The following is a 26,435-nucleotide window of genomic DNA, read 5'->3' as shown; positions in this document are numbered from 1 at the left end:
AGATAACATTGAAAAACTGAGGTCTGAGCGCTTGTCAGGAAAGCCTTAAAGTGCAAAAGAGGCATATAGTAGGCTGGGTTTCACCACTTTGCACCAGTGCACTAGGACAAGCGGCAGACACGGAGGATCACCACAGTTAGATAGGCGGGCTCAGAAATCGGGATGGGTGCTTGATAACTTCTTTGCTTCTTTTTCTTTTCTTTTATAAGTAGCAGACACACACTTATTGTGACCTGGGAGCACGCTCGGTATTTTACGGTACCTCCTCTCCGCACCAGTGGCTGCCGAATATAAAGTCATGCTGTTTTTGCCGGTAAATTACTGTAAGTAGGTACGCAGCAGAGCAACCAGTAGAGCTGATCAGCACCTACATGACCAGCTTTATAGCACTCCAAGTGCAGTACAGCTTTGGGCACAAAAACAGCAAACTTGTGTTCCAAAACCAAAGTCACCAACAGAGTGAGGACGGCAGGGGGTGTCTTTCGAACGCCTGGCTTTCAGCATGTGCTCTACACCTTTCGCTGTGCTTTGGCCACATATGCGCACTCAAGGTGTTTGAGACGCTAAACCCTTGTCAAAGATAGGAAGCTCGTGCTGGATGCGGGACAGCTTAAGCTCCACTCTGCCAGTTGTACTTTGTTTGTAATTATAGTAATCTGGCCAGGAAGGAAATTTTTCAGGTTGCAAAATAACTTATGCCTTCACACATTCAAAAAGATTTTAATATCATACTATTCAGCCAAGGCACAAGTTCCTGACCAAGCTTAGCAGTTTTTGCTCTAGCACTATCTTGAAGTGTAAATTAGGAACCATGGTTGGTCCCAGCTTTAGCAACATGATGGGCAGCATATAGTTAATCACTGCTTAAGTCACCCCTTCATATCATAAGCATTTTTCGTAAGGCCGACATAGCTGCAAGGGCTATATCATAGCTGAGGTTGTATTTGTTTTAATAAAACTTGATTCCACCTGATGAGTGCAGTCTACATAAAGATTGAAGAATTCAGATCAAGCTTAATTTCTTCACAAAAATTTAAGAATGCAACATTACATACACAAAACCTATAAATGTTATGTGGTCTAATCAGATAAAAGCAGCATTACTCAGCACAAGTCTAAGACAGGCGATGACCACTGAAAATTGGCACCAAATTAACAAGGAACGCTCACAACAATTTTAAAATGGTACAAAGTTGGATATAATTCTAACCATTTTCCCACAAACTTTCATTCTGGATACATCATTCTAAGTTCACTTTGATATCCTTAATTTAATCAAAACTTATGCACAGCTATAAGTGTGGTATCATTAGAAGTGGCTTTTTTCTTGCTAAGTTCCAAATGACCTTCACTAGCATCCCAACCCCCAAGTTACACAAAGTCACTACTTTTGTGTGATTAAAATCTCCAGAAATGCAAAAATGCACCAGGCTTAGTAATTTCTTTCAAACAGTTCATCACCTGCAAACTCTCCACTACCCTCATTTATTTTCTCTCTTTCTCTTTATTTCGGATCTACAGAAGGTTTCTGTTCTAACAAGCCTCGAGCCATCTCGTTGTCAAAGGAGCACAGTGAGAAAATGATGCCAGTCAACTAAACAATCAAGAATGAGGAAATTCTGGCAGCAAGCCTAGATTGAAAGAAAAATGGGACGAGAAAAAGGACTCACGTCATGGAAGTAGCCCAGGAAGACCTTCTCTTGCACGGGTTTGATGTACTCCCTCAAGAAGAAGAGCCAGTGTTGCTCAAAATTAACCTGGTTCATGTGGATGTCTCGCGTCGGGACATTCTCATAACCCCCTGCTAGTCGCTCGTCCTGAAAAGGCAATGTTCAACAAAACTAAGGTAATGAAAATACTAATGCACCTGCCCTACCTAACCTGTTTGTCCTTGTTGAATTTGCGCTATTTTATTTGTATCGAAATGCACCAACCAGCACCACCACATATTTTACTTTATAGTACAAATGATTTTCTCAAATAATCATATTCCACACCATGCACCCCCTCTCTTCTGTGATTGATGCCAACACAAAGCCATTTGAAAGCAAATTTTTTGAAGAAGAAATTGTACTGGCTATTAAAGGAAGTATAATAGCAGGTTAAAGGGGTCATGAAATGTTTTTAGAAAATTCTGCGCAATGGGATTATTTTGATTACAGGTCCTCTATTATCTAACCCAAGCGCATTTGTTTTATCGTCCGGATTCCTTTATTAACGTAAAACAAATACTTAGGTTTCCCAGAGAGTTTCCCACCCAGCTCTACGACTACGTCACATCAAGACAGCCAATCTGAAAGTTTTGCTTTCTGACGTCACGCGTACAAGTCAAAGGCGACCAGATACTTTCCTCAAATGCAAAATGTCCGATCGGTTGGTGCTTCACGAGCTTCAGTATCACTAAATCGAGCGCAGCCGACTTTACAGCTTCGTGCCCTATGCAGACACTCCCCTCCAACGAGTATGAGACCGGTCACCATTTGACAACGACACCGACAACAAAGTTGGGCGAGCTCTCTGCAGCGACATGCGAGCAGTTTTGACGAGACGTGCCCATTTCACGTCCAAGCCAAGGCTTCGCCGCTAGAAACTGATCGCCCGTTAGAAACTGATCGGAACACATGTAATCCTGGCTCCTGCCGATGTCGTTCGGGCCATTGCGGTCAATGGCTCGAGGCCAGGAAGCTCTTTGCCGTGGATCATCTGACAACTTATGAAACCGAATGTTATTCGCTCTATCGTACTGTCACGAATTCCAGTTCTCCCTGTTTATATTTTCTTTACTTTTCCGCCAATAGGTCAGTTTATCGCCTATGTGGCAGCGCCCGAAGGTCGCCGTGTTCTGGGGCGCGCCTTCTTCCCTTTCAAAGTGGACATCTGTGGAGTCCGCAGGAGAGAGGGACAGTCGCCTGTGGGACCGGGCGCTCAAGGTCGCTTGGCCGGCGAGTTTGTAGGGCACTCTGGGAACAATTATTGTTTTCCCGAATTGTCAGGATGACTGTTGGGGGAAGGAGGAGCGTGGGGAGCCCAGGAAGGCGCCGACATCCGCGCATGTGGCGAGGCAAACCGAAAGAATGTTGTTTGTGGCGGTCCATCGGCCTACCAAGCCGCAGATAAAAGACGACGATGTTACTCGTCGATACGAGCCCGGCGGCACGAGAAAATAAATAGAACGTTTTCACCTAAGCTCGGAGTCGGTTGCACCATCTATTCCGTCCTCAAGATCGAACGCACTACAAATTGGTGACCCGGACATGATGATCGACTCCGAGCACCTGCCATCCAGGGGAACGTTCTCCGCAGCACGGGACACGTCAACGGCTTGGGATTTCGGCAATTATGCGAGAACACATCTCCCTCGGCCTTAGCACCTGGAGCCTCCGACACTACCTCTGCCCTGTCGCGTCTGCCGCCAGGATCTCCCAGCAACGGGCTGCGACCACCTCGCTCACACTGCCGGCTCGGCAAGACAACATTCTTTGGGCTTTTTTTTTTCACCACTGCCACAGTCTCTCGTGTCGCCCCGGCAGTCATGCTTATCTGGGTGGTGTCGTGCTGGCCTGGCAAGGTCGTGTGCTACCACAACATGTGGGGCGTGCTGCACTGTGCCACGCTGGGGCATGGCAAGTCACGGCGGACCATACTGTTCTCGATAAGGCACTTCGCTAACCGACCAGGGCCTCATTATTGCTGGTCATGCTTTTCTCTCCTCTCGGTGCGTCACCTCCGGGGATGACGCTGTATCGGTCCCACAGCAGACCGCCATGTCCCCTAGAGCCCGAGCTGCGATGGAGCCCACTCCACATTAGATGCACAGCACGAACGCATCGTTGTGCCATTTCTCTGCTGCCGCATTGCTCCAATAAGCCTGCCTTTAGCGTCAACTCCTTGCAAGGTTTGCGCAGGCTGTCTTCTGCACCGCTCTCTGCCACGTCGTTCGGCTCGCATCAAACGCCAACGGCAACAGCCCAACTCAGTTGCTGTCGCCACAACCACTCAATCGCCCCGTCCCCTACAGGCTGCATACCTGCAGGCGACGGCTCTGGGGGGGGGGGGGGGCTTTGTGGCGGTCCATCGGCCTACCAAGCCGCAGATAAAAGACGACGACGTTACTCGTCGATACGAGCCCGGCGGCACGAGAAAATAAATAGAATGTTTTTATCTACGCTCGGAGTCGGTCGCACCATCTATTCCGTCCTCAAGATCGAACGCGCTACATTGTTGTTGTTGTATTGGACATCCTGATTTGCCAACTTATGGTCCCCAAATTGCTTATGTTCTGCATATATAGAGGGGGTTTCGGCGGGGTTGGTTGGTCGGGGTAGGGAGACCACTTTTTGGGTAGAAGTTGGAGACCCCAGAGCTGGCCGGGGCTCCGCTGGTAATCGTTTTGCTTTCCCGCGTCTGGATTTTCCGTATTTCGGAACGTTGGGTTGAGGCCTTAGTTAGCCTCCAAGAGTGTTTTTTTGCCTACAGGCGCATGTCTGCTTGCAATGCGGTGCATGTTTTTTCGCCTGTGGGCCTGGTTGTGGCACTCTGGTGCCAGTCTGTGCGTGGTGCAGTGTTTCGGGCGGATCATCTCTCTGATTGCCAGAACAGTCTTCATCTTCATCGTCCGGGAACCCAGGTCGACCTTCAGCGGCGTCTGGACTTGGATTCCGCATAGATAAGTCTTTTATGTTGTGTGTTCGCTTTCGAGTTTCTTGAGTCTTGTATTTGAGAATGTGTGGTATTGCTAACCAGGATGTTAGTCCCTGTGCCTCAAGACCTTTGCTAGACTGCTAACTGTGTTCGTTATTTTTTTTTTATCTCTCCTTCGTGGCCGTGCCCGGCCGATGCGTGTTTTGAAATATTAAATTTGTTTTTTTTCGTTTTATAACTCCGCGTGGTCGTCGCCTCTCCCCCGACCTCTACACCAGGCGTGGACCTATCGCCTGTCACCAGTCCAACCTAAATCTTCTGTTCTTTTCAAGTAATTTTTGTTAACCTCGGGGTGGATTATTATTACTCTTTTATTCCTCCCCACTTCGCGACACGCACCTTGTGCTGCACTGTCTCAAAATGCACACGGTCAGCATGGCGAGCGCTGGAGCGGGCACACAACACACACCAACGACGCCGAGCCCACACCACAACTTAAACTTTCTGCACACAAAAAATGCACAGCGACCAGCAGATGACAGGAGCCGACGCTGCTATGGTTGCCGGACGACGGAAATCTCAGATGGCTTTGAAAACAAAACTTACCAGCAATCACGTGCTATAGTGCTGCCGAATTTGTTTTAGAATGCCAGTGAATTCCTCTTTTTCTTTTTCTTATTATAACACAAAATAAAGTACAGTAGACCCTCAACCTTACGCAGATATTTTTGCAACGTTTTGTTGCTCAAGCTGGCCAACAGTGTCGCATGGTCGTTCCAGGGACCCCAGGAAACATGCTTTTCAAACATGGTTTATAAAATCTGGACACAATATTTCGCCGCAATATTTGGGATTTAGGATCTTTGAGGTCTCATCAATTTTATAAAATTAAGTCTGGGCATATCTATTTTCTTTGCACGACCCCTTTAATAAAAAAATGTATGAATTTGTTGGCTGAAGACTGTTGGTAAAGAACTGCGAATAAACATATGCTATATGTACTACAAAAATAGTACAAATAAGAAAGGATATTGCAGTAAAGTGGAGATTTGGGCCAGTTGGTTCATTGCAAGCAAAAAGCGCCTTGTCCTGTTTCCCTTCCTGTGTCCCTGTATTTTTTTCGGCGCTTTTTGCTTGAAAAGATATTGGTTGATTAATATTTGTACATGGTCCCCCAAAAAATTAACTGCCATTTATGCATTAGCAATACATTTTTATTAATTTATGGGATTTCCAACTGCTAATATCATGAAGTGCTGCCAAAACAATATTCTCTGTTGAATGCTAGAGATATAGTATGTAAATCGTGCAAATGATTTTAAATTCTTTGCTTACCCCCCATTGATGGCTAGCTATGAAAAGTTTTTGTCAATAACTTTCAATGAGGCCAGTAACCAATAAACAAGGAATTTTTCACAAACACCGACAATGAAGAACACAAAATGTTTTTTCCATAAATAGACAACACAGTAGGTATGTGCAAATATTAGATTGTTCTCTTCTCGCAAGAGGTTGCAGGCGGTCACAATGCACTCAGTCACACTCAGACCCTACCTAATGTGTAAATCAGACTTAAGCAGTCAACTGCGATCGGTTGTACTCAAAACACAAATGCTTTAAAGGGCAACTCCGCTCAATTCCGAAAAATTTAGGGTTACATGTGGTTCCATTTCAAAAAGCACTACTAAACAGCTCTACGTCCTCGGATTCGCAGAATGTGGAATATTATTTGTGTAATCTTAATTTAAACATCAGCTGATACCAAACTGTAACTTCGGCTGCGTCAGACAACATTGGTCTCGTGTCGTCAGAGTCATGGCCACGTCATGTCGAACCACGTGGCCTTGTGACGTTCGTGGGGGCGAGGGACAGGACACGTGACGCGGGCAGGTCGCTTCGCGTGACGTAGACGGTGATGGCCCGGGGGAGAGGGGGAAAAGCGCACAGGGCAGCGCAAACTAGCGCATCCGCGTTATGGTGATCACGTCGACGCCGTTCAGCCAAAACCGACAGGAGAAACTGATGACGTCATCGTTTAATTTCGCTCCGAGAAGTAAAAACAAACAAAACGTGAGAATGTCGTAGTCATGCCTCTGACGTAGTGGCTCAATGTTGGCCGCTCCAACTCCGTTGCATTGATTGCGCTGACGATTGCACCTCACGTCGCACGTTAGAGTTGGCAGATTTTGGCGACTTGGCGGATTTGAAAGTTTGCTGGCCAGTTTATTAAACATATAGACGGAATTAGATCGTAATATTTGACATGGGGTCTTCCTATATGATACTGAAGAAGGCTACATAGTTTTTTAAATACCAAAAATGAAGCAGAGTTGCCCTTTAACCAGCCTTTATTACTTTAATGCAAAGACGGGAGGAGGGGTATCGGTGGCTGAGTGTGTTTATGCACCACAGCGCATGGAACGAAAGCTCGCAATGGGTTCAATCCACCCCCCCCCCCCCCCCCCCCCCCCCCGCTTCCCGCTTCGATCTCGGCACGTTAAACACCCCGGCTAGCAGTGATACTGCACTGGCCAAATTCCTCATCTACAAAATAAACTAGCGTCGCCGTGCCTCAAAAGCAAGCCAACCTTATGCTGTCTAAATACAAACATCTTTTTTCTTTTTTTGCCAGGACAAAAAAGGAATTTTACCTCGTTCTTTCCGCTTGACCACTGGCCAAAGTTCTCCATGATCTCGATCATGTGGCGACAGAATATATCCGTCACCACGGGGAACCAGTACACGTCAGGACAGGGCTGCAAAAACACAAGGCTCGTGTTGAGGCTGCAAAACATCTGAAAATTCGTTCCTATGAGGAACAATTGACAAGTGGCTACTCACCATGTCCACTTTGAAGTCGGGTTCAAGGACCTTGCTGTAGTTTTCGTGAATGTAACGACGCTCCCAATCCTGAAAGACATATTTCATGTTCCACGGTGACTGCATGCAGAGCTTGCTTCAGGAAGAGTCAAGGTTTATGAAGTAGGAACAGTTTGGCAGTTCACCGATCTCAGAAACTCTCCCTGTGCCCCACAAGTTTGACACTTTACTGGAAGTCTGCCAAATAATAGACAGTTTTAGTATAGCATTGCTGGACCTTACGTACGCAATACGCAATAGTATAGCGTACGCTAAAAATGACCTGCTCGGACCGAATTTAGTTGTGCGTTACGTTTTCGAGTGAACACCGCGCATGATCTTGGTTAAATTTGCTAGAGCCGTAGAATTCCACGTGCTTATAGCGCAACCATGCTCCTGGAAAGAAATATTGAAAATGAAAACGTGTCCAATCATTTTATTTCAAATTAAACCAAGCCACAGCTGCCTCGTCAAGCGCGCTTTTCTGCGGGGTACAGAGGCTACGAGTACGAGTGCGTAGCCAAATTCGATCACGGAGCCTCCGCCACTCGTCCCGTGGAAACGGCACCTTTTATCAATGCTATCGCGGAATGAAATTCATGACCCTGATGCCCAGTGCATAGCGAGAACTTCGGCGATTTCTTTTAGAGTCGTTCGTGCGTCGCCGATGAACTGTGGGAATAGGCTTAGCATTGAGCAGATCGCAGCGTCAACGCACATTCCGAGCGGCGAACATTTTCAATGTGCACTCCTTCAGCTGCACGGCGATCTGATTTGACCGCGGTAGGTCCCAGAAAGAATCGCCGAGCTGAACACCACGCAATTTCACGTAACACAGAACTTCGAAAACACCACATTGCCCTTGCTGCGCCAGTCGAGGCAACCGCCATCTTGAAACTGGCGCTCTCGTTGGGTCCGAGATCTCTCGAGAGCGTCCCGCAAGGCCCGCTAGCCAGCAACGCAAAATCCTCAGCGTTGCGGGCGTACTCAATACGCTAGCGTTCTATGCATGCACACTCACGACCCGCAATTTCCTTGCATACGCAAAGCTATAGCGTACGGTCCACTAAAACTGTCTAATGAAGCTAGTAGTATTATTTATGTGTCATTATGCACATTACAACGGCAGCCAAAAATATTGAAGAAACTGTTTGCTACTATAGTCACGGACAGAATGAGAACAGCCAAGACGTGTCCTTCAAATATCCGGCCTCCAGCACGCTCTTTGTGCCTTCCACTGTGCTTTGGCTGCGTCAGCGCGCTCAAGGTGCATAAGACACTGAAGCGCTGCTAAACGTAAGGCGATCGCGCAGGAAGGAGGACAACTGAAGCTCCTTCTGCCATTTTCTCCTTGTCAGTGATCATACCAGAAAAGTAGGGAGGGAATGTGATGCAGACAATAACATGTCATAAAGCCGAGCATGTGACTTTTACCAGGTGGCATACAACTGCTCCAGAGGCCTGCGCCCTCTGGAGCAGTCGCAAGCCTGAGCTGATTTTATGATATTGATGTGCAACGACCATAACCGATGGCCTCAAATAGTTTGTAGCACGCAGGTAGCAGAGTCCACCCTGTGGGTCATGCATACTAATCGAGAAAACTTGGGCTATTTACTGAGCCTTAAGGCCCGTTCACACTCTTGCAACCGAGTACGACAGAGAAAGACCAGACCGGTTTTTAAGCCTCTTGCGACCTCTTAGAGCCGGATGCACTGCAGCGGAGCTGGTCCTAAGAGGTCGCAAGAGGCTTAAAAACCGGTCTGGTCTCTTTCGGTCGTACTCGGTTGCAAGAGTGTGAACGGACCTTTATGTCGATTTTGCTGAGCCCTCAAAAGTAGATGGATTAGAAAAAAAAATTCCGAGGACACCTAAGCACTTTTTATGAGTTCTGAATGTGAAAGCCTAAATGTACAATTGAACGCTGATAAGCACTCCTTGGAGCCCTTGGCAACGAGGGGCGGCCGGATTGCTGGCGGGAGTCTGGGGCGCGACATGGTTGAAAGCAGAGTGTAGAACATGTGATGCAGTGTTCACCCCCCCCTTCCTCCCCTTGGGCCTCCGGGGCGGCCACGCGAGCACCACCCTCCTCTTCTTACCGGCGCCAAGAGGATATCTTTGTGGGGTGAAATTCCTCGAAACTACGCGTCCCAGCCAATTTTATAAGCTTTTCCATGGAGGAAATTTCTCTGCCGTTTTTTCACGTTTATGGCGCGGAGGGAATTTCTCTGCTGTTTTCCACGGTTATGAACAAGGCCGGCTCTGCCCAATGGGACAGTTAATGCTTTTGCAACAAAAGAGTTGATGCTGCTAGGTTAGGGAGTGATCACATCCATAAATAAGACATGGGTCCACTCATGCACTGCTAAGAAATCAATGTCCTACATATCCTCAGGAAGTAGGTTTAAATCCCAGCCAAAATATCTGTAATATGACAGAGGCTTCTCGTGATGAGGGTCCCATGTGACTAAGGTTTTTGTTGCATGTTAAAGGTCCCCAGGTGGTTTAAACTACTCCTACCTATTCCTTTGCTGAGGCATGGCAAAAACCCTTTGCTGGTTTGGAATGTAAATTTCTTGAGCACAATGACACTAGGTCAAGAGAAAGCTACTAAGAAAAAAGAACACTTACCATTTGATTGCTGTATATCTCATAGAAATCAGGGTTCTTTAGCTTCAAATCAAACGTCTCGGGGTTGACAAGGTGTCCATAGGTATCCATGTTGGTGACATACATGAAGATCCCCTGCAAGGCAAAAAAAACTTTGAAACATTTCTGCATCCTTGATGCTGCATGCAAAGTAAGATGCAGAAACAGCAGTAATACCAAAGTGTCTATCAAATACACCTTCCATACTGTGATCCTTGTGGCTTGGCAATCAAGATTACTTGAACAGGCAGAGTTTCCTAGTGGGGATTTTCTCATAACACTAAGGTGTGTCATGATCACATCTTAACTAGGACAGCATACAATGAAGTTAAACATGAACTCGAACGGGTCATAAATAAGCTCCTGTCATGCCCATGTGGGTTGCACATAAACGTTAGAACCTTGAACGTTTAGACAAACGAAGATAGACTAAACATGCGCACAAGCACAATTTCGCGACACTTTATTTCTTTAATGAAATGTCAGACTAATTATAATTCCATTTCATAGCACTTCAACAGTAAAAATCTGTACAAATTGTGCTATACGTAATAAGAAGCAAACATAGAAATAAAACTATAGAATAGAAAATTTTGTAAAAATATGACAGCAGCAGTTACGAAACTATTTTGTGGGCTTATGTCATTACATTTATTTATTTTCACTGAATGCTATAAATTAGTAGAAATAAAATAAATAACTTCAGCGTTTGTCCAGAGAATGTTGAATAATATATATTAATATGCCTAGAAAGACAGTATCAAGTCAAAACAGTTACAAGATGATAAATTAATTTTGCAAAACAAAAAAGAAAAACGTAACCGTAACCCCCTCTTATGTGAATCGTCATAAGCAATATGTAAAATAAGCACAAAAAAAAACCCAGCAAAATAAGTACTTTTTTTTTTCTAGTTTCGGGTGTCTGCACAGGCTGCTATGACTTGTGATGTCCACATGTGCACGTATTTTCCAATTACTGGCTTATATAAAAAAAATTTAAAACTATTTCAGTTTTTATGAGTATACTTCTTAAAATCAACATCAAGAAAACAAGTAAATCGCGCGAAGATGTTAAAAACGAATTCCAGTTTACCTGCTAAACATCACTCCCCCTTCTTTCCCTTTTTTTCTTTACATACCCGCACAAAAAAAAAAAAAAAACGCACATTATTTTTTTTATTTTTTAAATATACATGTGTCTGCATCCTGACTTCATAGATGGCGCCAGCGTCGCGCGATAGGGCCGGGAAAAGAGAAAAGGAGAAAACTAGGGAGAAGGGAAACGCGCCATTCTTCTTTTGCGGCAGTCAAATTACTCTCTTTGCGAGGTTTCGGTTTTCCGCCGTTGCCGGCTACGTTTGCATCTGAAAGAAAACATTCTACAGCGGGCACAGCCTCGAGTATCAACCGTTCGACGAGCGCACTCCAATGGCGATTAAATGAATCGGGTTACAACAACACTCGGGACGCACCTCACTTCGCGATCTTACTGATTGGTAACCAGTTTGCAGAGCGAGGCAATGCAATTGCAATGATATGTATAGTCACTGACAGAATAAGAAAGGCAGGAGAGTACTCCTTTTTCCCGCCTCCAACGCGAGCCTTCTACTTTCGATCACGTTTCGGCGTCCCGTGAGCAGTGATATGTACAAACCCCCAACAAAGCCCCTCGGAATTTTCTACATAAGGTACAAAAACCTATGGTATACAACCCCCTTTTACCGGGAGCCCTCCCAAACATTTCTAACACCTACCCTCCCTTCCCCCCAGATTGACAGTCCCGGGAAAAACAAAACTGCTCCTGCGGTTCGAGTGTGCACGCGACGCCAAAGCACGAAAAACGGCAACGAGCGCGACTGCTGGTGGCCAGAAGTCCGGAAGAGACGCCCTGCCGTTCTCATTCTGCCAGTGAATAAAGCGGGCGGAAAACTCCGCAGTCCAGATGTGTTGCTTCCCACTTTACCCTCATATCCTCCTTCCCCCATTCTACCCGGTCTACCGTTGCCTGTTTCCTCTTCCCCCATGGCGAGGAGAATCTTCTGCCTTGCAGAATCTCGCGTCTGGTCGTCGGCCTTTAAGTGCAGCTTTGTGTGTCATTAGATTCCACGAGTTTGCGTGTAACCGAAGTAGCAGAAGGGTCGCTCCTTCTCGTTAAGTAATGTATCCACCTCTAACTAGGCCTGCGTTAAATGGCTACGTTAGATGTTCCACTTCGTTCCGCCACACCGATTTCGGAGACAGAACGTCGCTCACCTTCTCCCTCATGTTCTTGCAGAAAGCCATGTCCGGATCCAGGAGTCCGCTTATGAACGACGGAAACTTGTCCTTGGTGTGGAGCAGCGTGCCGTTGATCAGGTACACCGTATTAATGAAGGGAACGTTCCAAAGGCCCCTGGGAGCATAAGAACAAAATAAAGGCTTAGTACCACTCATCAAACACCAATAACTAAAACGGATTTTTTTTTTTTTATGGATATTGCGGATTTTACAAGGGCACAGGCAGGAGGGTTTTTCACGCGTGATAGGACAATGAAAAGCCAAAACACGAAAAATACACTAAAGTGCGTTAATAAAATTCCTGAGTGGAACACAACGCATGTCAATCGCGAGCCAACACATTATTATCTAACAGTGATCACACTTACCGTAGGGAGAAAAGCCCTAAACATCTCAGCTAAAAAGAAACAACCTTAAAAAAAAAAAAAAAGTAACAAACACCTGGATCACGCCACTAAACTTTAAAGTCCTGCAAACGTTTCTCGCGACCGGCTGCGCAGGGCGAAACCTCCAAACGACACAACTTGAAAAAAAGAGAGACAAAACTATAATAGTAGTACACAAAAAAGTGCAAAAGCCACGGTTCACGACTTCCAAGATCGGAACTATAAAATGTAAGAAACAATACCTCTACCCCTACACGGCGACATCCATATTTCAAGCTGACACTCTAATTACCTTTCTTATCCGGAGTATTCCACATCAGGCCGAGCTCTAAGAGGTCCGAAAAGGAACTCAGGGACCGTTTAAACTAGAGCCGCTCATTTGTACGAAACATCCTGCACCCGCAAGCATGGCTAAGCTTCAATTCCAGGAAATATAAAACAAAATTTGCAGTTTTTTTTTTTTTTTTTTCCAGGGAGCAATTATTTTTTGCAGCAACCTCAATCATAGTCGCGGTCCTTTGAAGTTACGTTCTTAACTAGAACATACATACGGGATTTGGGATAAAAAGAAAAAAAAAAGGAAGAAGAAATTTGAAGCCAGCGTACCGAGACGATCGCAGGATGTGCAGTTTAGCGAGCACCGCGAGCAAAGACGTAGTTTATGCTGTCGAGTTCCGAAATTGTCTCCAAACCGTTGCTAATGAACAAGATTGAAGACCAAAACAACAAACCACATACCGAAAAAGAAAAAAAAAAGAAATCTCTGAAGGAAATTAAGGCAAAGCCAAATTACGGCCTCTCAAAGCCTCGACACAATGATTAACGAGATGCCTACAGGTGTTAAGTATGCATCGAATCCTTGTTCTTCCTGCTGAAACGATCGAAGGTCCATCGTGACATTTTTCATCCGACGCTGCGTTTCTGAAGTTACTCAAAAATCGCCTTCCTATACTCGTTTTTTTTTTTTTTTTTTTTTTTTTGGGGGGGGGGGGGGGGGGGTAGACTGTCGCATAGTCCAGATACGAACCTCACTCGCTGGCATTAAGCCGCCGAGACACTGCTCGTACATCAAGCAAAAGACTCAATTATCACGCCGTCGGGCATCTTCGAAGGCTTCATACATATACTAAAGGCACGCTTGGAACATGCTTGCGGGCAACTTTTGCATGACCACCGTGTGTCATACGAGGAAGAAAGACGCCTGAGACGGTGCCTGCAGCATGTGCCGGCCGGCTCTCACACCGTGTCCAAAACTCAGGTGAGAGGCACGAACACAGTAAGGCACGCCCAGGCGTTTCTCAATCTGTTGGCGACTAGAGCATTTCTCGCCAACTCGCGTAAAGAAGGTTTACGGAAACGGTGAGCGGAACGGAAATAAACACACACACACTTTGTTTCCCTTCAGCTGGCCATTTCCATAAGCATCGTGAGCTCGGCTTCAGCCCGTTAAAAGAAGGTTCTTTCTTATTTATTTTTTTGCCAAGATAGCAGGCACGTGCACGTCTCCGCCCTCCCAAATGGGTACACCAACTGCAGATTATCAGAGCGTATTAGGGAACCGTTTCTGCACATGCCGTACGGCAGGATGGGCCCTCCGGTACGCACTGCGCATGGGCTACCGCATAAGGCTCGCGCATGCGCAGTTCACACCGGAGGGCCCACCGTACCGTACCGGATGTGCAAACCCGGTTCCCTAAAACGCTCGAGTGAGGCAGTTACGTTCGACAGTAACTAAAAACCCCGATTTTCATTTTTTTTTCTCCTAAAAGATTTTTTTTTTATTATCTGAGGTTTTTTTTTTTTCTTTTTCTTTCTCTTCCAGGTTTCTTCTTAACTTCCTTCTGTGCTTGCCTTTCGTTGACCGAAATAACTAGAACACGAGCAAAGAAACAGGCACAAAGACGAAGGAATGATGGAGCATAAATATAGGAAAAAAAAGAAAGTGCAGGTGTAAGTTGAACGTTATGGTAAACCTGAGACTGGGGGTTAGGAAAAGGAAAACGTTGCCTTTTCCTATCCCAGTCTCAGCTTTACCATCATGTTCGTCATAAATATAAAGCACGAGAAGTAAAAAAAAAAAATCATTACGCACAACTCGTCCGGCATGAAACGATACACGGCGAGAAAACCATAAACAAGATAGAAAAAAAAGGAAAAAAAAAAGAGCCGGAAAGAGGCAGATTGAAGAGGCAAATATTTGTCTAAGAACGTCACTCATGCGAAAACAAACACGAAAAACGAACAAACAAACAACAACAGTATTTCGCATCGACGAGCAAACAACAAAACAATATAAAAAAAAAAACATATAAAGAAAAAATCCCGAGTGCGTGAGCAGGCAAGAGCCATCAATCCGAGTGCGGAGAATGAAAGCCCATGGAGAAATCAAATAGATCCGGTGGCGGAATTACAAACGCGAGCAAGCATGGCGGGAGAGTGAAAGCCCCCGACACGGCGTTCGAACCTACGATGGACCCTAGCGAACGCTAGCAGGAATCGGAGCCTCCAATCCAATGACGCCTGAGTGTCACGTGACCGGAGGGAGGTGCACGGAGACGATATGTTCGCAGTGCAGGATTGGCTGGGATGGTTGGTGGCATCAACCGCACTCCATCTTAAGCTGAAACGGAGTAGACAACAACGAGAGCGAGGGAGACGCCTGCCCGTTTCTCTCGAACCGAAAAACCCGTCAATCTCGCGCGAAAACAGATCATTGTTTATTTTAAAAATACAGCAATTTATCCGATAAAAAAAAAAAAAATATATATATATATAAATAAGACGTCAGCAAATAACTGTTCATTTCCTCTATTCCAACGAAAACACTCAGAAAAAGAAAGAAAAAACACATATTTTAAGTTTTTTTTTTGTTTGTTTTTGTTTTTATTAGGGGCCGGGGGGGGGGGGGGGGTAGGTTTGCTTGTTGATATTGAGTGCGTACGTTCGTGAGCGTTGTACTACACGTGTTCAAAACACCGCGGTGCATTGTGCTTGGCGAAAGAAGAAATGCTACTTAAAAGCCCCTATCTAAAACATCATTTGTGTGTGTGTGTGTGTGTCCGTGTTGTTTTGTTTTTTTTTAAGGCGCATTTATCCAGTTTTTCTTTACGGGTCAATTTGTATAAACGTTTTACACTGCTGTCCCTCTCAACCATACAGCGTTACGATAGAAGATCCGCAGAAAAGGCTACACCCCCAAAAAAGCAAGGTTCTGCCCACACAGAAGAGGGCCGCTGGGCCAGTGGCCCCCTCCGGTAAAATACTGCTCAGTCACAGGTTGAAAACACCACCGAGCTAGGCAACACTGATTTCCAAGCACTCTTACGTGATCAAGGAAGAGCGTACGCATATTGCCAGAATTTTAAAGAAGACGTGGTCGGTCAGTAAAATGATTGAGATGGCACCACTCTATGCATGTACGAGTATACAAGATCCCTCTATAATCCCGCCCAAAAGCAGTACGCCAAAGGTAGAACAGTCGTGACGAGCCAAGAATTTCCTCGTATGAATGACCTAATCTAGAAAACTGGACGCAAGCAGAAGTCAAGAGGCAAAAGAAAAACATTCCAACTTATTTGCACACAAAAATATGTTTGCGCCGAGGCCAACCTCCCCTATCCTTCTCCCACCTCTAGGCCTTACCCACCAGAGGGCGGTTCAATAAAAGCGTATTCAGCATTAGAAAAAAAAAAAAAATCCTTCCAAACACTTTATTTTCTTTTCTTTTTTTTTTGCAGAAAGGCGTCAGTTTTAAACACAGTTTCACCGCAACGAACGCTAGGAGCCAGCGCAGTCAATCCAAAGGACAAAGGGTGTCACCTGCCCTTTAGGTTGGGCATACAGCAGGAGTTTAGTCTGCCATAGCATGGCGACATTGTTACCCCCTGTAGATGAGCAACTTAGCCAGTGCAGTACGACTGCTAGCCTGGGGTCTTTAATGTGCACCACGCAGTAGTGATACACGACCACACGCCGATACGATGCTCATCCAGATCGAAACGGGTGGGGATGGATTGAACTCAGGTTACGAGAGCTTAGCTAAGAAGTTCGTAAGTTAAGAACGTCGCAAGAAGAGGAGAGATCAGTATTCACGAACGCGTTTTGAGAGGAGGAAAGCGACGTTCTCGTGCGGAAAAACTATGACTTCCGATAAACTCCCGATTCCCGGGAGAGCGGGCTGTAGCCGTGGCGACGGCGCCTTCGGCAACACGGACAACCAATCAGAGAGCTCGGCATGGTTCGGAGCAGTTCGGGAGCACGTGGATTTTGAATAACAAACGCAGGCGGCCTTCCCGCTTACGCTTGTCTGGGATTTGTGTCCGTGCAGTGAAATGTCGACGCTACCACGATTTAAACGGGCCCGAATGCCGAGGCCGGGATAACCGCCTACGTCGACCGCTACGAACTCGATCGCTACGATGTCGACACAACTGTCATCGTTGCTAAAAGAAGACGGCCAGCGCCGTTCGTTTGCAAAGCGGCGTAGATAGAAACAAATCGCCGCGGCATTTTTCGCGGCCTCGGCAATGCAGGAGCGAGCCGACATCCAAGAAGATGTGTTTGAAATACGAGAGTCACCTAAATACCTGCTCACACTCGGAGCGGACGAGCGCGTTTGATCGAAGCGCTGAATTCAAGCTGTTGGACCGCGTCTTGGTAAGCGCTTCGGGACCAGTCTTTTACAATTGAAACCCTATGCTGACTTGACACTCGGCAAAGGAAGGTTGGACCGGCATCGCGTAGCTCCCACGAACTGTCCTATCTCGACAGCGTTGACGTTCCGTCACGTCGGAATAAAAATGGCATATTAATAACAAAGTGTACGTACCATATGTTGCGCAGGTAATTCATACGGCGTTTATTGGAGCTCCATATCGCAGAAAATAAGGAGATAGAATCGTTGAGAGTCCCTTTTCGACGACAGCGTTCGTCACCGCTGCCTCGAAAAACGAGTGGATGACAAGGAGAAAAGATTGACCACTTAATCTAAAATTGAGGTCAGCGATCAAACTATTCATACAGGAAAGGTCCAAAAGGGTCGCGCGGGCATATTCCATTCAGCAAGCCAGCAGGTCATGGGCAGGTGGTCTTGGCCAGGAACCGTCGGAGCAACCCTGCGTCGGAGCAGGTCGGAGTGCCTTGCTAGGCTTCTAATCTGCAGAGCTCGCCGAGCTAGCCTTCTATTCACCGAGCTAGCTATAGCGAGAAGAGCACGTAGAGAAGTAAATGGCCGTTGGTTGTCGCGACGAAGTAACTGAGCGACGCTGTCAGCCATGTTGATTTTATCGTAAAGAGAGTGCATAGGACAGCATCGGAGCAGTCGCAGGATTCCATTGTAAGGTACGCAAAAGTTACGATAACTTCGTTTCGTGAATACGAATTTGATCTTACGTTTTGTCCTAAGCACATTTTTGGCGTAAGGTTGTTTCGTGAACCCGGCCTCAGGTCCTTCTTGGCGTGAAAACAATTTTCTCCCCTTTTGGCACCTTTCTTCTAAAAGTAATTTTCTCCCGCAAAACATTCGGCGATGCACTACTTGCAGTTCATAGTATCACCCGCTTTTAACTCTACACACTGCGGTCGCCAGCGCTTATGGGTTGCCTTGACAAACATGTAGATTCGGACCTCCGATCCGCGTCCGCAGCCAATGGCATCCAATCCGCAATCCGCCCAATCTGATTCCTTTTTCTCCGTATCCGCCGGTTGACTGCAGATATCCGCGAGTATGCGGGGGTTTACTTGGTCTTCCACGAGGCTCTAATGGAACCCGCTCGCTCTCAGCAACTTACACCAACTCGGCCAACTTCCTATTCTTGAAAATACAATTAGTGCAAAGGCGAGCTGGTGGAAGCTTAGCATATAATGATATTAAGCCAGAAGACCGAGAAAAGTGTGCAATATGGTAGGAAAAAAACAAACAAATGGGGACAGACAACGTCTTGACCTTTTTCGCTTCGGCGTTTGCACACGTTCCTTGCTTACCTTCGCCCGATTGTTCCGACGCGGCGCTGAAAAGAAACAAGGGAAGCGCGCGCAGGGCTTTCGCAAGTTTAATCTCGCGATGCAAACCTACCCTTACGCAGACGGAGAGGAGGAAGCCTGCTCTACCCCCTTTCGAAAAAAAAAAAAAAAATAAAGGCATTCGGCAACCAAAAGCTTTACTAGGAGGGAGTAGGCAGTGCACATTTATATCATAGCTAAAAACAAAAAAATAAAGGGTAGGGTGAAGAAAGAAAAATGGGCAGTTTCTCTATAAGGCTAACCCAAACCAGCCCCGACGAAATTCCCTCTTCTGCTTAGTCTAAAAAAAAAACCATAGAGGACGGAACCGAGCATGCCCAAGGCGTAAAACAAAGGTCGAAGAGAGAACGCTCTGAGCAAAAAAGACAAATCGCTGACACATCGCGAACAAACTCTGGTCCCATTATTTTTCTTCAGAATAACATTTAAGAAGGGAAGAAAAATAGGGAAAGGAGAGGGGGGGGGGGCGGACAAGACGAGTAAACAATAAAGCCAACAGAGAGCAAAAGACAACGGCCTTATCGCCAACTTAACTAGAAAAAAAAAAAAAAAAAAAAAAAAAAAAAAAACACCACGGTAACAAGTGGGGCCTCTCAAACGCCCGAACTCTTCCGAAGTCGGAGGCGAGGAGAAGGAGGCCGAATATTAATGGCGAGAAAAGACAATTTCTTTCGCACCCAGAAAAAAAAAAATGGGAAAAAAAAATTGAACAGATCCTTCCTCAGCTTTGCACGGTTCTGTCCATTTCGCCTTTTGTTTTATTGTCTTCTTGCTCCTGTTTTTACCTTTTTTTTTCTTTTCCCTTTCGTCGGTCTCACCGGCACGTCTTCGGTGCTTAGTGAAATCGCTCGTAGCGTGATGCCCCAAAAGACAGGTATAGGAGAATACAAAGGAAAGAAAGAAAACAGCAGCTCCCCGTTCCTCACTCCTTTTAAGCCGAGAGAAGGAACTATTAGCTAGCGAGCGACTGAAAGTGAAGCGAGCGACGACACGACAGGCCTACACAGAAAGGCTTTCTAAGGGCTCCTCGCGTTCAAAAAGTCCGTTGTCCGACGGGAGAACGTGCCCCCGAATTAGCTTCGCGGAGGAGCAAGGTGGACACGTGCACCTGGCCCCGAAAAAAAAGGTTGAGAAAACTTCCCAAAGCAAGTTTTCGCGCACGGGCGGTTACCCTCGAAAAAGACTGACTCAGCGTCACGTCGGCTCAGCGACCAGTCCTGAAGAGCCCGAATGCATGCTTAGGACAGGCTGCACACGCGTCCCTCGTCGTGTATTTAGTTACGCGAAGGAACGCTGAGTTCTGACGTCGCCGCGCGTTTTGTCTTCTGCCTTTCTCTGTACTCGTTTACTGCGCGACATATTTGCCATTTGTAAGAAAGCACACACTCGCCCGCATCGCCACTTTGATTATGATCGGAGGGGTTAATGGGTAGACGCAAGGCTAGCTGATTTCGCCTCTATCTCCTGCCTCCCTTTAATCAAAGCGAACCAGTGTTTCGCGTTCCAACGCGATCAATTTGTGGGGGGACAGAGAGGCAGCTAGCCTGTACGTCTACCCACTAACCCTTCCAATCAGAGCACGGCGCTCTGACGCGCGCCCTCATGTCCTCCTCTCCCTCGGTTTCTCTCCGGAGTGCCGCTGGAACGCGCCGGGGTAAACGTATTTATTTCATCCTCAGGGCGTGAGCATTACAGAGGGGGAAGTGGTCGCATGAGATATTGAAAAAAACACAGACACACAGGAAATACAATCAGATTAGAAAAAAAAAAAACGTTCCAAGGCTTCTTTAAAAGGGTCGTGATCTATGATCGAGACTACGGGTGCAGCCAGGTGGTTCCAGTCAAAGGATGTATGAAGGAATGGTGAAAGACGTTGGTGCGAGCATATAAGATGCCAACTTTGTGTTGATGCATCAATATCATCTGTTGGGCTAGTTGGTTAGACATGATCAGATAAAATTAGCGCAAACGACAAGAGAAGAGAAAGGTAAGACAGGACAGGACAGAGCGCTCTGTCCTGTCCTGTCTTACCTTTCTCTTCTCTTGTCGTTTGCGCTAATTTTATCTGAATTTGTGTTGATGGTGAAGTCACCGGCTCAAAAAGATGGCTGCACGACAAAACGTCAGCGTGGTGTGCTCGCCACCGAACAGAGGGAACTCTATGTGCCGCCAAGTAAATCGGACCACGAACCGCCAGCCAACCTGCAATACTGCACACAGGAATAAGTACACCATGCGCCAGACCGGTGTGGTATACAAGATTCGTATGTCATGTGGGAGCTGCTACATTGGGCAGACGGGACGCTGCGTTAACGACAGAGTCAGGGAGCACGCGGCGTCGGTGCAAGGCACGGGAGCTGGGCACCTTGCTGCCCATTGCCGCACGTGCGGGTGCAGGCCACGGTTTAGTAGCGTCTCCATTATTAACAGACACAGGAATGCTTTCGCGCGCGAGATCCTCGAGGCCCTGGCCATTGAGCAAACCGGCGACGACTGCGTGAGCATGCCGTCCATCACGGTCAGCAAGAAAGAAAGGCAGTTTTTGCAGTGTGGCACGGCGCCGTGAAAGGGACTAGGAGGGATATGTTTCGGCGGTGGTCTGAGGGTTGGACCAAAATTAATAATTATTAATAATTTAATGTAAATAATTAGTTTCAATTTTAATTTAATATTATTTAATCAGTATTTTCATTTAGTAGTGTACTGTAAGGATTTAGGGTCATTCATTGGCATTACTTTAGGTGTGAATTTGTGGGTCACAGTGATGAAGAAGAAATATAAAGCCTTAGTTGATAGTCCGCGGTGTGTATGTCTCTGTTTCTCCCTGTCTGTGTTTGTCCCTCTCGTTCTAGCTGACCATTTACCTAAAGTATAATTAGCTTATTAAACAGCGTCTAATTCGTGAAATAAATTTTAGGAAACAAACTTAGACGGGCTACTTTTCTACGAGTCGATAATTCGGGGAGAGAAAGATTAGACTTCATAGTGCTTACGCTGGCTGTCCGATGGTAATTCGAAAATACAAATCTAACAGAACGATTTTGGATGGCTTCAATCTAATCAATTAGTACAGACTGACCATAGTCTTAAACAGAAGATGCATATTCAAGCTTTGATCGTACAAGGGTTTTATAAAGAATTAGCTTCAAAGACTGGGGTGCTAAAGAAAAATTACTTTTAAGAAAACATAGCATGCGATTAGCGTTGTTAATGGTGTAGTTAATGTGAGTCCTCCATGATAAATCAGATGTAATATGAACTCCTAAATACTTATAGGCCGTAACTAATTCAAGGGGATGGTTATTTAGAGTATAATGGGGCTGAGATGACGTACAACGGGACACTCACATAACCTTACATTTGCTAGAATTTAGTACCACGGACCACGAGTCGCACCAGTTGGAAACAGAGTTAATATCGTTTTGTGGTAGGTTAGAATCAGAATCATGAGTAATTTCTCGATAATTAACGCAGTCTTTAGCAAATAAAGACATTTTTGAGGATCCATGAGAGGGTAGATCGTTAATGTATATAAGGAATAATAACGGACCGAGCACAGAACCTTGAGGAACGCTTGATGTTACTGATACCATAGCAGAGCTTGTGTTATTCACGTTGACAAATTGTTTACGGTTCGTTATAAATGAATGTATCCACGTGAGTACCGCCGGATCAATATTTAGTTTACTAAGCTTGGACAAGAGTAAGGTATGGGGCAGTTTATCAAAGGCTTTTGAGAAGTCTAAAAATACGCAATCTACTTTGGAGCAAACGTCAACGATAGAATGAAGGTTATGCGTGAATGATACAAGTTGTGTTTCGCATGAGAGTGTCTTTCGAAAGCCGTGTTGAAAGGGAAGAAAAAAAAAACTTATTTGATTCTAGAAACTTGACTATGTTAGAGTAAATGATATGCTCTAAAATTTTGCTTCGGACACTGGTCAATGAAATTGGGCGAAAGTTTTGAGGGTTGAATTTATCACCTCCTTTGAGAACTGGGACCACCTTGGCTACCCTCCAGTCGTCTTGCAAAATACCTTGTTCTAAGGATTGAAAAAAATATACTCGCAAGAAAAATGAAGGAGTACATTCTGGTATTCTTCAAAAACTTGGAGTTTATACGGTCTATACCACATGATGAGGATAGTTTAAAGGGACCCTCCAACAACTTTTTGACTGGCTTTTAATTTGCACCGATCCTGAGCGCACTGAACGTAGTAACTTAAACTTTTCTTTTCTCAAATTTCCCTTTATTTTAAAAGTTATAGGCAAATTAGAATTACAAAAACAAGCAAAAAATAACGTCCTTCATGAAGTCGTAGGTCCTGGCTTGAGTGGCTGTGAACTAGAGGAAGGGTAGTGAGCTCATCGAGTGCTCACGGCTGCCGCACTCCGTGTCGACTGCTCGAGAGGGCGCCACTAAAGCACGTGTTGGATAGGCTGTATGAAGTGGGCGGCCAGGGCGGCTCGCACTGCATTTGCTGCACGATTAAGGACTAATTCAGCATAACACTTCATTAGCCATAAACGACAGCAAACACGAGGTAAATATCAGTTCAGAACGGGAGCCACTTCGCGCTGTCATACCGCCAAATTGCAAAATCGCCAGCCAAGCCCGCGCCTGAAGCCTTCGAAACGCTCGGAACCGGTCGGATCCTCGAGCCGGTATACGACCGCAGCGCCGCCGCGTACATCCGGGACCTTTCTACGCTCGCCGTTCTTTGGTGCCTCATCCCACTAGCCCTTTCTAGTATGCGCCGTTTTTTCCGCCGCTTGGTGGCGGCTATGTCGACGGGTCGTCTCTAGCTTGCTTACTTTTTAAACTGCATTTGTTTCTTTTCTGTTCTAAAATACTGAAAAAAAACTACTTTCACACATAATTGAAACGGTCCGCGATACTTATATTTTGTATCTCGACTAAAATAAAAGCTTTTAGCTGCTCTGACCAGTAGTAAGCCCAGGACCAAAGACGTCACATATTGCCGCGCGCAAGGCTGAGAAAGCAACGCTCGGTCACGGTCCTCCAGAAAGTTCTCGTTTATTCATGTACCGCACGTAACTTCTATCATTTGTCCCTGCTTTTGTTTTCTAGAAAGTGCGTGTTCATTCTCGCCCCGATCACGCGACGCTCGAACCGCTTTCGCCGAATCTTCGAGATAGCGACGCACTCTAGATAAGAGGCCGACCGCGACCTTGTCGAGTCAGTCTCGCCCTAGCGCTCGATTCTGCTGACACGCCGACTTCGACGCCCGCGACGCTCTGCTTTCTTCTGTTTCCTTCTTTATTTTCGGCACAAGTTCGCCACATTAAACGTTTATTTCTCCCTGTTTATTTCCTGTTTTCTTTTGGTCACCAACCGTGACATTTTGGTGGAGGTGCGGGGTACCGCATGCCCGTACAGCGTTCCCCTCCCGGGGCCCGCAGTGCAAGCCCGATTCCAAGCCCTGTGACAAGACCACTCAACGCGGAACCTGAAACTCGGACCAGTCGCCGAACCCAAGGTCTACACCCGGAATACGGACTTCTGCCACCCAGGACCAGGCAGCCTACGAGGCCGACGATGGACGACCAGCAATCGCAGTCCCCGACCGCCGCCGCCGTCGTCTACCTGCCTGTTGCCCAGCGAACCCCGACGACCTTCCATGGCGAGACCCACGAAGACGTAGAGGACTGGCTCCTGCACTACGAACGTGTAACACGCACTTTCTAGAAAACAAAAGCAGGGATAAATGATAGAAGTTACGTGCGGTACATGAATAAACGGGAACTTTCTGGAGGACCGTGACCGAGCGTTGCTTTCTCAGCCTTGCGCGCGGCATTACTCCTCTACCATCTGAGCTACACCCCCCCGCATCGACGACACTCTAGACCGGCTGCGCCACTCTCGATACTTTTCATCGATGGATCTGAAGAGCGGCTACTGGCAAATCGAGGTCGACGAACGGGACCGAGAGAAGACAGCCTTCGTCACGCCGGATGGACTGTACGAGTTCAAGGTGATGCCCTTCGGACTATGCACGGCGCCAGCAACTTTCCAGCGTGTCATGGACACCGTGCTGGCAGGGCTGAAGTGGCAGAGTTGTCTCGTCTACCTTGACGACGTCGTAGTATTTTCAGCTGACTTCGACGAGCACTTGAGACGACTCCGAGCTGTTCTTCAAGCCATTCAGACCGCCGGACTCACACTCAAGCCGTCAAAGTGCCGGTTCGCCTATGACGAACTGAAGTTCCTTGGCCACGTGGTTAGTAACGAAGGCGTCCGCCCAGACCCCGAGAAGACTCGCGCCGTCGCGGCATTTCCAGCGCCGACAGACAAGAAGGCCGTGCGAAGATTCCTTGGACTTTGTGCCTATTATCGACGCTTCGTTCGGGATTTCGCAAGGATTTCCGCACCACTTACGAATCTCACGAAGGACGCCGAGAAGTTCGAATGGGCCGAGGAGCAACAGCAGGCATTCGACGAACTGAAACAACGACTCCAGACTCCTCCTGTGCTTAGACATTTCGACCAGGATGCGGAAACAGAAATTCACACGGACGCAAGTACCGCGGGACTGGGCGCAGTACTAGTCCAAGTGCAAGAAGTTATCGAGCGAGTCATCGCCTACGCAAGTCGGACATTGTCCAAGGCGGAGAAAAATTACTCCACGACTGAGAAAGAATGCCTTGCGGTCGTCTGGGCAATAACGAAGTTTCGTCCGTACTTGTACGGGAGCCCGTTTCGTGTAGTCACGGACCACCACTCGCTCTGCTGGCTTGCGAACCTGAAGGACCCGTCAGGACGCCTCGCTCGATGGAGTCTTCGACTACAAGAGTTCAACATGACAGTGGTCTATAAGTCAGGCCGCAAGCACAGCGACGCCGACTGCCTGTCCAGAGCCCCCGTCGAAACCCCTTCCGGCTGCAGCGACGACAATGACGAGTGCTTCCTAGGAGCAGTGAACACCGACGATATGGCACGACGTCAACGGGACGATCCTGAGCTGCGCGCATTAATCGAGCACCTGGAAGGGGGCAGGAGTACCGTGCCACGTGTCTTCTCACGAGTACTGCCGACCTTCGCCATCCGACAAGGTGTACTCTACAAAGAGAACTTCGGGAACAACAACTCGCCGTGGCTGCTGGTAATCCCGACCGACCTTCGAGGGGAGATCTTTCAAGCATGTCACGACGACCCGACGTCCGGACACCTTGGATACAGCCGGACACTGGCCCGTATTCGTGAAAAGTATTACTGGCCCAAGCTCCCCAAGACCGTCCACCTGTACACACGATCATGCCACGAGTGCCAGCGACGCAAGAAACCTCCGACGAGGCCGGCCGGACTCCTGCAGCCTATTTCTCCTCCAACTGCACCCTTCCAGCAGATCGGAATGGATCTACTTGGTCCTTTTCCGCCTTCGACGTCGGGGAACCGCTGGATCATCGTCGCCACAGATTATCTCACGCGGTACGCCGAAACGAAAGCTCTTTCTTCGGGGACTGCTGTGGAAGTCGCCAAGTTTTTCATTGAGTCCATCGTCCTCCGGCACGGCGCTCCAGAAGTTCTGATTACAGATCGCGGATGATCGTTCATGGCACAACTGACCCAAGAAATCTTCCGAC

At 46.9% G+C, this 26,435-nt stretch overlaps 1 protein-coding gene across 1 annotated transcript in view; it reads right to left on the bottom strand.

The window, feature by feature from the left end:
* The window catches only part of LOC8032113 (procollagen-lysine,2-oxoglutarate 5-dioxygenase), a 193,579-nt gene that overhangs the window by 4,863 nt on the left and 162,281 nt on the right, over nt 1–26,435 (bottom strand). Inside the window, exons 15-19 of the mRNA XM_042290845.1 lie at nt 12,400–12,538; nt 10,129–10,242; nt 7,483–7,551; nt 7,293–7,397; nt 1,671–1,817 (exon numbers count right to left, since the gene is read on the bottom strand). Of these exons, the coding sequence (XP_042146779.1) occupies nt 1,671–1,817; nt 7,293–7,397; nt 7,483–7,551; nt 10,129–10,242; nt 12,400–12,538 (574 nt within the window). The remainder of the gene's footprint in view (nt 1–1,670; nt 1,818–7,292; nt 7,398–7,482; nt 7,552–10,128; nt 10,243–12,399; nt 12,539–26,435) is intronic.

Source organism: Ixodes scapularis, unplaced genomic scaffold (genome assembly GCF_016920785.2).
Source record: "Ixodes scapularis isolate PalLabHiFi unplaced genomic scaffold, ASM1692078v2 PGA_scaffold1__304_contigs__length_218370807, whole genome shotgun sequence".
Classification (NCBI taxonomy): Eukaryota; Metazoa; Arthropoda; class Arachnida; order Ixodida; family Ixodidae; genus Ixodes; species Ixodes scapularis.
Note: the sequence above shows the minus strand (reverse complement) of the source record. Positions and strands in the feature narration are given on the sequence as shown.